Source organism: Anas platyrhynchos, chromosome 2 (assembly GCF_047663525.1).
Source record: "Anas platyrhynchos isolate ZD024472 breed Pekin duck chromosome 2, IASCAAS_PekinDuck_T2T, whole genome shotgun sequence".
NCBI classification, from domain to species: Eukaryota; Metazoa; Chordata; class Aves; order Anseriformes; family Anatidae; genus Anas; species Anas platyrhynchos.
The window spans coordinates 13,439,488-13,453,004 of record NC_092588.1 but is presented as its reverse complement, the minus strand read 5'-3'; the positions used below and the strand labels follow the sequence as shown (position 1 = coordinate 13,453,004).

The 13,517-nt window shown below is 38.9% G+C and overlaps 1 protein-coding gene across 3 annotated transcripts; it reads right to left on the bottom strand.

Moving 5' to 3' along the window:
* Positions 1–688: 688 nt before the first annotated feature.
* On the bottom strand, positions 689–13,369 carry DSCC1 (DNA replication and sister chromatid cohesion 1). 3 transcript variants are annotated; one of them, XM_072034357.1, is made up of 10 exons: positions 13,076–13,365; positions 12,055–12,186; positions 11,525–11,693; positions 10,193–10,327; positions 7,721–7,811; positions 5,708–5,846; positions 4,922–4,974; positions 3,525–3,682; positions 2,820–2,968; positions 689–2,021 (listed from the first exon to the last, which is right to left on the bottom strand). In XM_072034357.1, the coding sequence occupies exons 3-10, from the start codon at positions 11,627–11,629 to the stop codon at positions 1,913–1,915; spliced, it is 939 nt and encodes a 312-aa protein (XP_071890458.1). In that variant the 5' UTR covers positions 11,630–11,693; positions 12,055–12,186; positions 13,076–13,365; the 3' UTR covers positions 689–1,912. The 3 variants fall into 3 exon arrangements, with proteins under 3 accessions (XP_071890458.1, XP_038029885.2, XP_038029884.2); XM_038173957.2 differs by lacking the exon at positions 12,055–12,186 and having other exon boundaries at positions 3,525–3,679; positions 13,076–13,369; XM_038173956.2 differs by lacking the exon at positions 12,055–12,186 and having other exon boundaries at positions 13,076–13,366.
* Between the last annotated feature and the right edge of the window lie 148 nt (positions 13,370–13,517).

The window sequence follows — 13,517 nt, the reverse complement described above, 5'->3', positions numbered from 1 at the left end:
CAATGCTGCTGAAAACTTGCCACAGATTTAAAAAATAAAAAATAAAAAAATTCCTAGCACTGTCTTCGTTCACACTCCAGTTGGTACTGTGGAGGGCTTTTAGTTAGAATTATTTGGACACACCATGAAACTTTCCATAACCTACATTTGTTCTATTACAAGCAAGCTTTGCATAATCTATTTTATATTGAAGTAAGCTCTTATATCAAAGAAGCTATTTTATTTAGGTTATTCTTTTCACCTTTCTTTAGCAGCAGTTCTTGAAATTCAGAAAGCATCAACTCATTGTGAATCTCCCATGGAAAACCAATTTATATAAAACTGAATCATTACCCTAAGTATTATGATACAGCACTACTCATGTAATACCTATAATCTTATATATTTCACAGACAAGATCAATTGTAAATATATACTGTTGTATCACAGATTATGAACCTACTAATTGCCTTGTGTGTTTCAACTAAACAACTTAAATGATGCAACTGAAGTTATTTCAAAAGCTTTCAAGTTCATATTGCTGTTCAACTCTGAGAAGGAACCTTCTGGTGCTGTTAACAGAAAGTACCACATCATTGAAACCAAATAGTGAACAAGGCAATTCTTCCAGGAAGCAAGCCCAGCTGAGTCTCTGTGCAGCTGGGCCAACAGCACACACGTACACTACAGAAATGCGAAACACAGGGAATCAATCAAGCAGTATTTTTATTCAGCTTTTTTTTTTTTCCTATCTGTAACAAAATCCCAAGGATGCAAAATCCATGTTAGCATTTATACTTTTTAGCTTCTTTCTCCCTCCACTGCTCACCATACATTTAGTAAGCTATATATTCCAAGAATTTTTTTATACCTTACATCTGATTTTGATGCAGAAAAATTTTTGTGTGAAAATAGTTTAGTTAAAAATATTTGAAAATATTTAATACTAAACTGGTTCACTGACTAATGCAAACTTTTTTTTTTAAATAATCAAGAAACTTCAATTTCAGGCACTCTATTTTATGGCAAATATCATAGCAGATTTCTGTTTCATTCTTCCAAACAAAGGAATATTCAAAACATAATATAATGTTTTCAAGGCACAATTGTTATGTGCAGTTACTTTCCCTAACAAAATTTTAAAAAGTTCTATTACAAAGTTTTCCAAGTTCTTTTTAAAGCAAAGGTAGTATTGTGTAAAAAATTAATTTTAGATCAGCTACATTCTAACAGCAGTTTATAGGAACTTCACAAAACAATTCTCTTACATCTTCAAACTTGATTTTACAAACCTGATTGTTACGCGGTATTTTCTTTGTAATATTTAAAAGGCAATTTTGCCAAGTGTTAAAATGTCAAGGGTTTGTACCAATCTTATTCACAAAGGTATGACTACAAAAGAACCAGTTTCCAAAAGAATGACCAGCGTAGCCTCAGTCAGGAATAATTCATTCCTCAGCTTGTCAAGGCACGTAGTACACAAAATGTCAACACAGCAACAAAATCTGCATGTTTAAGAATGCTCAGTAATGGACAAAAGATTAAGCATTCTGTTTTGCTGTTGAAATCTATGTGATACAATTCAATTAATTCAATTATTATTAATAAGGTTTTAATTTTTAATGATAGTCTTTGGTTTATCGAAAGACAGATGAAGTACACTCAAAAAGTAGCTCCTGCCATAACTATAACGCAAAGGAAAAAGAAGGTGGGAGAAGTAAAGTAGGAATGGGCTGCAGACATTATGCTTTAGGAGAGGCAAGTTCCTTCACATTCCACATAGCTGTGCAGAAAACAGAACTTTTTACAGAAACTCAGTTGCTTCAACTCAAGAATGCCACATAACATTTGCTGACAACTCCTTCCCCCAGAAGGCAGGATGAAACAGCCTTGTTACTCCACTCAGAAGTCTAAGTTTTTAAAACAGTGTTTATTATGAGATGGGTCTTCTGGAATTATAAACTTTAACACCATTCTGCATTGAGGAGCGAGCGTATTTTGTCAGAAGCGCGCCAACTGTCTGCTTCTCTGAACATAAGTCTCTACAAAGGAAATAAAGCAGATGGTATTGATATTAGAGGTGTTCTCACACACAATGATTCAGTGAAATGCTCGTAAATATAGGAACAAGCTGGACTAGGGTATTGAAGAAAAAAAAAAAACATAGGAGTAACTGTCACAATGCTTACCTAAAGTTTACAACTGTGAAATTTAATCAGCAGGAAGAAAGACGATTTATTTGAGAAACAAGGAATTGGATTTGGTAGTTCTTTTTTTTGTTTATTACTGCTGTTCTCTAGAAGGCTTGCAATCTAGCAAAACAGTTTTTGAACTAGTTATTAAAGCCAGACTAAATTTAGAGATCCTCCTAAAGAATTAACGCAATTAAATCTGGTTTATCATCTACGTCTGCTCACGTGTATCCTGACTGGGCCTTCCAGATAGTATTGTAGTTGATGACAAAAGAGCAAAGGATGCAGTATACAAAGCTCTCCTGCTCTGTAGATCTCCGGTTATAAATATGGAGACTAACTATAAATTTCAGGATATTTATCCTTTAAGTTAAGTCTGCCTCAATCAAGTCAGTCAGAATTATCTCCTGTTTAAATTTGGTAAGATTAAAAAGTTAAAATCCAACAAATATAGCTACCAGTTCCAAGGAGAGGGAATTTTATTCATACAAAACTTGTAGTAATTTAAAACAAAACAAAGTACTTAAGGTAGTCATAGTTGATAAGAAATCAGCCATGCAAAAAGGGAAGAATATTAACACTATTTATATCGCAATAATTCTGCTTCACTTTTTTTTTTAGTGCAATCAGATTTTAACGAATCCTTACTGTATATAAGGGGTTATATCCTCTTCTGTCCACTTTTCCCGTACGCTGAATAAGCTGTTGAATCTTTCCTGATTATCTTCAGGTAAGTCTTCTACTTTTAGCAAGAAGATGGTCTCTGGTCTTGAGTTTTTATCCACAAGAGCCAAGCCCTGTAGATCAGCATCAGAGAGAAAGCGTTAATTAAATCAAAACAATTTAATTTACTTTGTTTTAGCAGCAATCCATAAGAAGTTGCCCTCCACATCTCCAAAGTCTTCTAGAACTGCACTGATAGCAGCAAAGTGAAAAAAGACCATAATGGTGCTGTTTTATTGGCAATATTTCTCATTTCCCTTATGACAAGAAGGGAAAGGAAATCCATCTAATTCTGACACCTCCCCATCTCCTTTCAGCAAAAGGATTTTCCTAGTGCTTGCCATTGTAGAGGCCGTCACTAGAGTCTAGTCTACAATAGGTTCTGCTTTAGTTACATTTACCAGTAGTAACTGCACAGCTGCAACTTCTCTTCAAATAGTGAAACATGTTAGACTTACAGAAGCCTGAATGATCATGATTCCACACTACTGACACTCATAGAGGATGTCAGAAGTAATATTGACAAGCTGGCAGAAATAACACAACCAGTCCCCATCAATTGATAAAATCTAGACGTGACACTCGGCTGTGCCTACTCATGGAAGGCTCCACCCTTCTTTATGTTTTTACCTTAAGCTGATCAAGCCTTGTTGTCATCCCCTCAGGGACACTTTGTTGCCAGACTTCTTGAAACTCGGCCAGATTGAATTTAACTGCATTTTGCAAAAGCATTTGTGCTATGGCTCTGCATATTTTATCTTCACGCATTTCAAAATAAACCTCCCCTGCTGAGAAACAAAAGACACAGTACGGTGGGTTCTTGCTTTTTGATAACAGAAGAGAGAACAGCCTCAAATATCCATTCTGTTCTACAGTCTTCTACAAACCAGATATTCTGCTTTTATTTTTCTGACTCTGTATTCAGAAAAATGATTGTTGTCTTCCCATTCTGGAGAACAAATTATGTAGATCACTGCGTGCGTGTGCAGCACTGTCTGGCTGCTGCATTCATTCATATCACTCGCTGTATTTACGACCTCCCCCCACCATCATCATCTTTTCCCTTCTACACAGGGACACTTTCTCCTACAGTTTTCATTCCTACTGGCTTGTATTAGTGTTTGCTGCAAGTACTTGAACAATTAAACAAAACTTATTTCCTTAATCATCTTTATATTATGGTATGACAAAGGGAATGAAGAGAATCTATTTTCATGTTATTGGCTAAAATTCTCTGAACATCAGGCATGAACACCATGTTCCACCTTTTCAGTCATCTGCACTCCCTGTAATTCAAAACTATTCTTTGTGCAACGTGCCTTAATATACTAAAAAAAAAAAAAGGAATCTGTATCGCTACAACTGCTCCCCTGTGTACTTCAGTCAAAGGTGAGATGAAAACAGCTACAGGGAAGAATTTAGGTGAAGGCACTGAACCGTTATGTATGTATGTGAGACAAGCAGTGGAGATGTAGGCAGTACAATCAATGGATCTTGCTGTGCAGTTCAGGGGACTAAGTCTAAGTGTCTGCTTCAGGCAAGCCAAATTCACGTTCCATGGACTGTTCATAACAGCACAACCAATTGCTTAAAACACAGGACATCCAAGACCTCCTAGTGGAATATAAATTGGTTTATAAATATAAAATGGAATATAAATTCTCAATGGAATCTTTAGACAGAATATAAGAGAAATTCCACCTAAATTTTGCAAGCAATCTGTTTTCAGTCACAAAAGTATTGCTTGTAGACACCTAATATATCTCTTTAGGTACCTCTGTTAGTTCCTAAGTTTTCTCTAGTGTCTCATACAGTTCAACAGTCCATTTTCCTATGATATTTCTCTTAACAATTTTACTGTTTTTATTTTTATTTTTATTTTTTGGTTCACTGGTTCACTGTTTGCCTCCTCCTTTTACTGGCACTGTAGCAAATTAATATTTGGGCCATCCTCGCAAAATCTTCAGTTACTAAAGAGTAACTATTTTATTTTTAAAATTAAAACATACACGATTTCCCAACCTTACCATCATCAGTGTATTTCCTTCCATAGCTTAAAAGGATATGTTCTATCATCTCTCTGCATGGAAAAAAAAAAAAAAAAAGCTTTAAAACCTTTAAAACTTGCATTTGCCTTTGTATGTTACCATTTCCTATTCATATCAAAACCAATAGTTTCAAAAATATCTGTGAACACACTTTTAACTGTTCTTCTGAGTTTGCCTAACCAGTTTCATTAGGACATAGTAAGAACAGTTACCAAGAAGTTGTAAACAAGTACAGTAAAAAACAAGGAGAATGGAGGATGGGACATTATAACTTAACTGCAGATGTAACACCAAAAGCTTTTGTTTTTTGCAAGCCAAATAAACATAAGAACACTCCCTACTGTAAACCTGAGATTTGGTTTAAATGGTAACCCTAAATTATTTCATGACTTTTGATGTCAGCCTAAAAGTCAGCTCTTACGAACTGAATTCAGTATTATACTAGAAATACAACATCACAAAAACATATTTAAAATAAATAAGGAGACAGATCATGATTGCGGCTTACTTCAATCAGCAAACTAACTAGACACTGGGTTTGGAACTAATCTATGCCTCCAATAATGCTAACAGTAACATTTTCCTGGGTAGATACAGCAGAGAACTATTAATGCCCTTATGTATTTTACAGACAAAGAAAGTTTATCATTAACACCCTGGTAACTGGAAACCAGAGTTATAAACATGTAATTCTAATAAATAATTAATAGTGATTTCACTAATAATGATTATAGACAATTTTAAGGACTAAAAGCAATTGCTTACGTGGGCTCTAGAGGTCCAAGCTCCTCAAGGCATGTACGTAAAGGAACCTTACTTAAAGGCCAGGATTCGGAGTCTATCAGCTGAGTCACATGATTCAAGAGTTTCATCTCATAGTCAAATTCTAAAACTCTCCAAAAGCCTGCCAAATAGAAAAAAAAAAAAAAAAAAAAAAAGAAAAGAGAGAGAGAGAGAGAGAAGGAAACATTAACACCTTAGCTCTATTTCCCTGATGATACTTTACAGGAGTCAGGATGTTTAGGTCACACCTTTACAAACTACAGAGCATTCCGACCTTTTCAGGATCAGCGTAAGAGGAAGAACAGGAAAGTAAGATTAAATGTAAAGGAGCAGTAAAAAGAATTCATTTTTTGTAGCTGTTTATGTAGATTAACTGCCACAGATACAACAACACCAATCCCATCCTGAGATGGATCAGAGCTGGAAAAACTAATTATTCAGGCTCAAAATTGTAAGAAAAGAACTGACTGCGCAGGTTCTTTGAAGTGTCAGCTCGGGTCCAACCAAGAGCACAGAAAACCAGAGGAGACGAAGCACAGACCTGGTACAACAGCGCTGTGCGGTAATGAAATGACAAAGTTATCCATGAGAATGTCCTCAACTTCCTAACGGGACACTATAGAGAAGACGGAGCAGAAGGCTTCCAAGCAGTGCTAAGGGGTGGGACTGAATGCAACAAGCACGAGTTTTGATAACAGAAATCCTAGCTGGGTACTAGGAAAAAAAATTTCACCTTGCAGACAGTCAAAGCCCAGAACAGCTTGGAGTGAGAGACTGTGTCATCTCTGTCCTTGGAAATGCTCAAAACTCAAACAAGTGAGTTCCTGAGCAACCTGCTGCAAGCTGTCCGTGTTCCAAACTGGGGGTTTGGACCTTAAAACTCCAAAGCTCAGTTCCACCCCACACCATGACCCAGCAACTCTCGGACTGCTGTCACCTGGCATAGAGGTGAAGGTTTGGACTTGGCCAAGTACAGGACGAGTAAGAGCTGTCCCAAACTAAGTCACTTGCTCCTCCACCCTTGCCTTACACAGCAGGGAGACTTCTGAAATAAGCCGTGTTTGGAAGGAAGAAAGGACTGTCAAAGGGCTGGGTATCCCTAGGGAACAACTATTTTTGCTTCTAGATGTACAGAAAGCTGTACACATTCATTCATGAAGGGGGCAACCACCCAAAAGATATTCATGCTAGTGGTGGGAAACTCTGATGACAGTGCCTGTACAATCAAAGAAGGAACTACACTCGTATCCTGGTTTCAGTTGGGACATAGTTTCTTTTATTGCTGGTACAGGACTGTGTTTTGGCTATAGGATGAGAACAATGCTGATAACACATCAATGTTTTAGTTTTTGCAGAGCAGTGCTCACCCAGAGCCAAGGACTTCCCAGCTCTTTGTGCTGCCCTACCAGTGAGGGGCTGGGGGTGCCCCAGGAGCTGGAGGGGACACAGCCAGGACAGCTGGCCCCAAATGCCCAAAGGGACATCCCACACCACCTGATGTCATGCTCAGCAGTAAAGCTGAGGGCAGTTGGTCGGGGAGCTGTCTCTGCTTTCTCACTGACTGGGCATTGGTCAGTGGGTGGTGAGCACCTGCATTGTGCAACTTGCTTTGTGTACTCTGCAGCCCTTTTGTTTCTGTTCAGCGGTCCTTATCTCAAGCCAAGAGTTTCACTTCTCCATTCCCCCCACTTATTTCCCCTACTCCACTGCTGGGCCGAGTTATCAAACAGCTGTGCAGCGCTTGGTTGCCTTCTGGATTAAACACTGAGGAAGAGCCAGACTGGTTGATGCCTGCCCGCTTTTACCTTTTTAATCACCTTCACAGCAGCAGAGGGTATAGGAAATATGGAAGCAGATTTTAGGACCTTGAACTAACTTGCAGAAAAACAAGGATATGGAATGAAAAGATCTATCTTATTAGAGAAAGAAGATATTTTGGGGGAAAAAGCAGGGTTATTTCCTCATAAGTAAAGAATATTGTTTAGAGACAAATACCTTCAATTTTACAGGCATCTAAAACCTCCAACTGGTGCATTATTTCTTCTTCACTTGCTTGAACCACGCTTAACAAATCTTCTGTTGTATACTGCAACAAGGAAAAAAAGGATAGAACAGGTTATCCTTACTCCATCTTTGGATAAATGCATTATACAAAATAATAAAAGACTGGGTACAAAAAAAATAATCAATTTTCCAAAACTGCATTTTCTAAGGCTTACCACTCTCTGACACTTTTCCTGTCACTTCCAACAGTTTCTTAATGAGTTATTCAATATAAAAAACAGCCTAACTACAGGGAAGCCTTTGTGGCATGCGTTAAGTATTCCCAGGATGTCAAACTAGCTTAAGTAGGCATCAGAAGTAAAGCAACACAGCAAGAATGAAAATGGAATGTGTTCTGTCTTCATTAAATCACATTTTAATCTATGTTACAAACAAGTTTAGAGACTCAAAATCTCTCATCACCTCTGGAGGTCATAACTCAGTACCTCCACTGAGGAGAAGTCCCCAGCGTGACCTCAGGAGTTGTGTGTTGTGTTTTGATGTCTGCCAGCCAATTCGCAGATGTAGCACAGAAGCAGCCACAGCACACGCAGCTTCTTGGAAACCAGTTACTTGGTGAAATGGGAGGGCACTCTGGATACTGGTAAAGATTTACAAGATGTGGGAGGAACAGAAGGTATCGTGAGGAGTAAAGTAAAGGGAAAGAACACCAGGCATAAGCCCATAGGACACAGGGCTTAATTATTTCTTTTATTCACCTGACAGGTTTTTTTTTTATTTTTTATTTTTATTAATATTATGATTTTAGTAATTATAGCCTAAGAACATTTCCTATCAGAAAAACAAAATTTTGAATTTGTACATGCTACCAGAACACAAATAAAACAAACCAACACTAAGTTTGACACATAACCTGTACGTTAGGAAAGAATTTAATACAGAAGGGCCTCCTCTTCCTGCTATGCCATTCCCATCAGACAGCACATTGAAGCATCATTAAGCCAGGCAGCACTGAACTTACGTCAGTACTGCAGCAAGGGATTTACCCTGGTAAGCAGTACTTAAATAAATACTGACAGCACTGCTTCCTTACAGTACCTCCTTACAATGCTACCAGTTCCTTGGCTCCACAACCAGTGGCTCCACAGTTCTCCATGTATGACACAGTACAAACAACTGAAAGCCATAAGAAGTTCACGTTAAACCACTAAAACTGAACAATTTGTTTTCAGACAAATTAAAGGTGGCTTATTTATTGCCAACAGATGGAAAACACTAAGTGTAAGCAAACACCAGAGTGGAAATCTTTACTAGATTATTCTTTGGGATTCCAGTCAGAAGCAGTCCCATACAGAACTTTGACTCATTTACAGTTCCATCAACGGCATAGATGAAAGTTTTCTACATTTATCTGATACATCCAGTTACTCTCCAGTAAGCTGATATACGAAAGATTCTCCTTCAGAACAAATGCAGATCAGTTTTCAAACTGAGCACTAGTGTTCAGAAAGACAGTGATGTGTTTTTATGGTATTCATTTAATATTATCAATACACATTGTTGCATATAACGTCTTTTTGTGTTGCTAGCCTTTGTCTAGAAATTACAAGTATTGATAATTTAATCCTTTTCCCTTCTGACATCCCTTCCTAGAACAGAGTTGGTGGGGAAATGAAAGGTCAAGAAAGCAATGCTGGAGGAGCAATTCTGTAACTGCTCAGGAATTAGTCCACAAATCAAGAGAAGCACCATTTCTAAGGGAGAAAAGTAACACTTATGTTTGTACATTCAAGCACAAACAGATGGTTTATTAACATCAGCTTCAGCCAACCCTCAGCGTAAAATGCATTGAAGCTACCATCTGTTTGTGTGCATGCACACAGTGGTGTGGGTATCTCCATTAGTTCTATCTTAAATTGGATTTCCTGGAAACATAAAAGAGCAAGAAAAAAATTTAGTTGTTTTCCTCTTTTTTTTTCTTTTTTTTAGCATCAGTCTCATTCTCTGACTTTTATAATCTTTGTTATTTTCTGCTACTCCCTGTTGCTTCTTGTCATCATAAACTACTGACTGGCCAATGACTTGTATGTGACATCCTGGACCTCATACTTAGGTCAGACAAGGTATGTCACACATGAAGCCCCAGAGAAGGAAAAGCTATATATTACACCTCAGCAGCCCTATAAGTCTCTCTGAATTTTGAGAAGGTTCAGAAGAATGTATTCAAGAAACTCTCCACATAACAAGGGAAATTGCCAGTCTCTTCCAGTGTCCTTCCTTTTCCTCTTCTTACTGAAAAGCTGATAGCTTACCTGCGAGTCAGTGGAAGTGCTAATAATAACATACTTGTAGGCTTAAAAACTTAACTCAAAGCAGTGCTGTGAAACATCAAAGCTGTTTTTCTAGTTAACAATGTTTCTTTACTTTTATTTGCCCATGACTGACTTCAAGAAAGTGACTTACATGTGACACTGCTGAAGTCTGATCTTTCCCACTATCTGGTCCTTCATACGGATCTTCCATCAGAAGCTTCCTCAGCTTCTTCAGTTTAGGCCGACATCTCCGCAACTCCCAGTAGTTATTGGAGAAGCCAGCAATCTACAGGAAAATACAGGGACATTTTAAAGTACCACTTGGATTCAGAGGAGCTTACCAAAAAATTATCAGCAAAACGTTTTAATCCAGTTGCTGAGAAAAAGAATCTATTAACAAGTGAATGAAACATCACCATAATATTTTCCTTTAGAAAATTACCACCAGAAGCAAAGAATAGAAGTCCATGGTTGTATGATAAAAAATATTTGTAGTGCATATGACAAATGGACCAGCTCATCTCTGCATATAAATGATAGGCTGTCATGATGCGATATATTCCTGCACAATCCTTGTCAATATTTCCCCTTAATGCTAAGTTATATTACTGACGTAAAACCTCTCCTGTTTCCATCGTCCCTTATTCTTCCCATTTTGGGGTCTATTTATTGTTATTATTATCTTAATGACTCATCCTATCATTAAGCTCAAGTAAAACAGCCATTAATGAGACAGGAATCTGCACTTTCATACAACTAACAGAACACCTCTATTTCTTACTCTGATTCAACACACAGATGTAAAGTCCCCAGCAACAAGCTCAGGTGTAATTCATGCAACAACACTATCTAATAAGTCTTTACCTTCAGAGTAATCTGAATGCTTTATCAGATTATTTCTTTATTTGGCAAAGAGCTCACCATTAAAAATACAACAGCAAAAGACCCCTGAACTTTGAAATAATGCTGACTTCACAGAAGAAATGGTAATGCTTTGATTATTACATTCATCCAAGGACAAGCAGGATTACTCTTCAGTGATGTCATTATGTCTATTAAAGCAAATAATGAACTAGTAACAATGTTTACCTAACTATTTTTTTAGCAGAATTTTATTAACTACACTTTAAAGGAGCAGAGAACAATGAATTCTCTAAACTCAGAACTCTGCAATCATCCACTCCAACAAATCTTTCCAGATGTTAGTTGAAAAAGAGTAACCTTTGAATATATTTCTGTACTTAAAAAATAATATTCAAGCGTGACACGGTATAATCTGCCTTTTGGGGAAAGAATTCATAAGAATCAGTTTACAAACAGCATGTTTTCAGAAGAGCTGCTAACACTAAGAAATCACATATTCTTTGAAAACTTGAAACACACGGGGTTTTACATAAGCCTCCTGTATAAAATACAAAAAGAAATATGGAGAATACAGGTTTAGAGAATTAAAGCAAACAAACAAAAACCCAGAAAGCCATACCTGTGAATGAATAACACTGCCAGATGCTTCATCTGCATTCAGCTCTTCTGGAGTTTTACAACCAGGAACAAACAGCAGCATATTTGAGGTATCTGCTATTTTCATGTCGTAAGTTTTATCTTTGCTGCACAACACTGCTTGTTCATCTTTTTCACCACGGATTACCAGGCTGAAAAAAAAAAAAAAAAGCACAAAAATAAAGATGTATTTTTACCTCTATTTCTGGCTGAACACCTATTAAACACGTGATTTTTTTTCTTTATATTTAAACATTGGTAAAGGCATTATAAACTGCAGTTCTATTTGGTAGCAGCAGTCACAGTGTAACAAAATGTAAAGTTATAATTGTCAATTTATCTAAAATATCTTAACACTGTCGTTACCTCTCCTTTTTTGAGTTTTCCCACTCTGAAAGACAGGTATTCAAGGCTTTCATGCAGACCACAGCCTAACCTCCTCACCTGCCTATTCACACAAACCCCCCAAATCATTGAGTTAGCAATGCTTAATGCCTGAACCAGCTCACTAACCTTGGAAAACAGATTATAGCTTGAGCTGCTCCTTATTGAGGACAGAAATTAGCCCATTGTGAAACATGAAGCAATCAGAAATTGTCTGTATCCTTCAGATATCCCTCAGACAAACTTGCATTTTTCTTGCAACTGATTCCAAGCAGGAAACACACACAAAAAAAAATAAAAATAAAAATAGACTTCTATAAAATTTCTAGATAAAGAATCAAGGCAAATCCCTTTCTTCAACTCATACTTGACTACATGGAGATTTTTAGTGAGGGCATGGTAATACCGAAGCAGGACCACAATTCAGTGCAGCCTGGGGGAGCTAAGTGCTCACTTTCAAGTTAATTAAATTGCTAATTTTGATTCCCAAAGCTTGGGTGTGTGACCAGAGCCCAGCGATGCCCCGAGTGGTCCCCCAACCACAGGCACACCCCAGCCATCTTCCACCCAGCACCAACAAGCTCACTGATGGGCATCTCTGAGGACCTTTTTCTTTAGGGGGAGCTCTAACGTTGTATCACCCAAAACATTTTTATCATATGGGTAGCACTGCAGTTGATAAATGAAGAAATTTTAAAACCGGCTCAAAAACTTATTCTCTGGTGTTGGTGCTGAGGTTGAGGCTGTCACAAAACCACCCCAGCATGTGCCAAAACTTCCCTCGCTGGCCTGGTTGTGGGGCTGGTAGCTGCTCTGCCACCTCAAGCTCCAGCAGGAGGATCTGGGAAGTCAGCAGGACTCTTTTAAGGATTTCCAAATTTCTAGCCGTCTGGCAGGAATCCCTTCACTGCTCCAGATAAAATCTCAGCAGCGTTTCTTCCCTAAAACCTACTTTTTTCCACGCGGAAAGAAAGAAAACAAAAGGAGCAAACACTCCCCAACAAAAAAATCTCAAAAATAACAGATGCTGCCTACATTTTCTGTCATTACCTCAGCCACCCTGACCGCACCGGGGGCCCAACTTAGCTCACCTCCGCCCCTTGCCTCCCCCCGCCCCCCAGCCCCCCTCGCCTCAGGGGGGATGCGGTACCTGGCTCCGGCCTCCAGCTGGGCGCAGAGGCCGGGCTCCAGCTGCAGCAGGCAGCACTCCCCGGGGCCGGCTGTCCCCGGCCCGAAGCTGAGGCACTGCGCGGCCGGCAGCAGCTCTGCGGGGCTCAGCTTGGCGCTGCGCAGCGTGGCCTCCACCTCCGCCCTGCTCCGCATGGCGCCGGCTGCGCCCGCCCGCACTCGTTCTCTCGCTGTGGCGGGAGGCGGGAGGCGGGAAGCAGCCGGCGCCCTGAGCCCGCTGGGTGGTTGATGCTGTGGTTGTCGTTGAGGCGCATCCGGAGCGATCGGTGGGGCGGGCGGGTCTGAAGGGAAGTCACTCAACCCACCCAATAACTGAGTGGTTGAGGTAAAATCTCTCTCTCTCTGCCTATAAAAATGCATAAAATGTCCTGTTTTGGCACAGTGTCAGAGGGAAGGCTCGATCC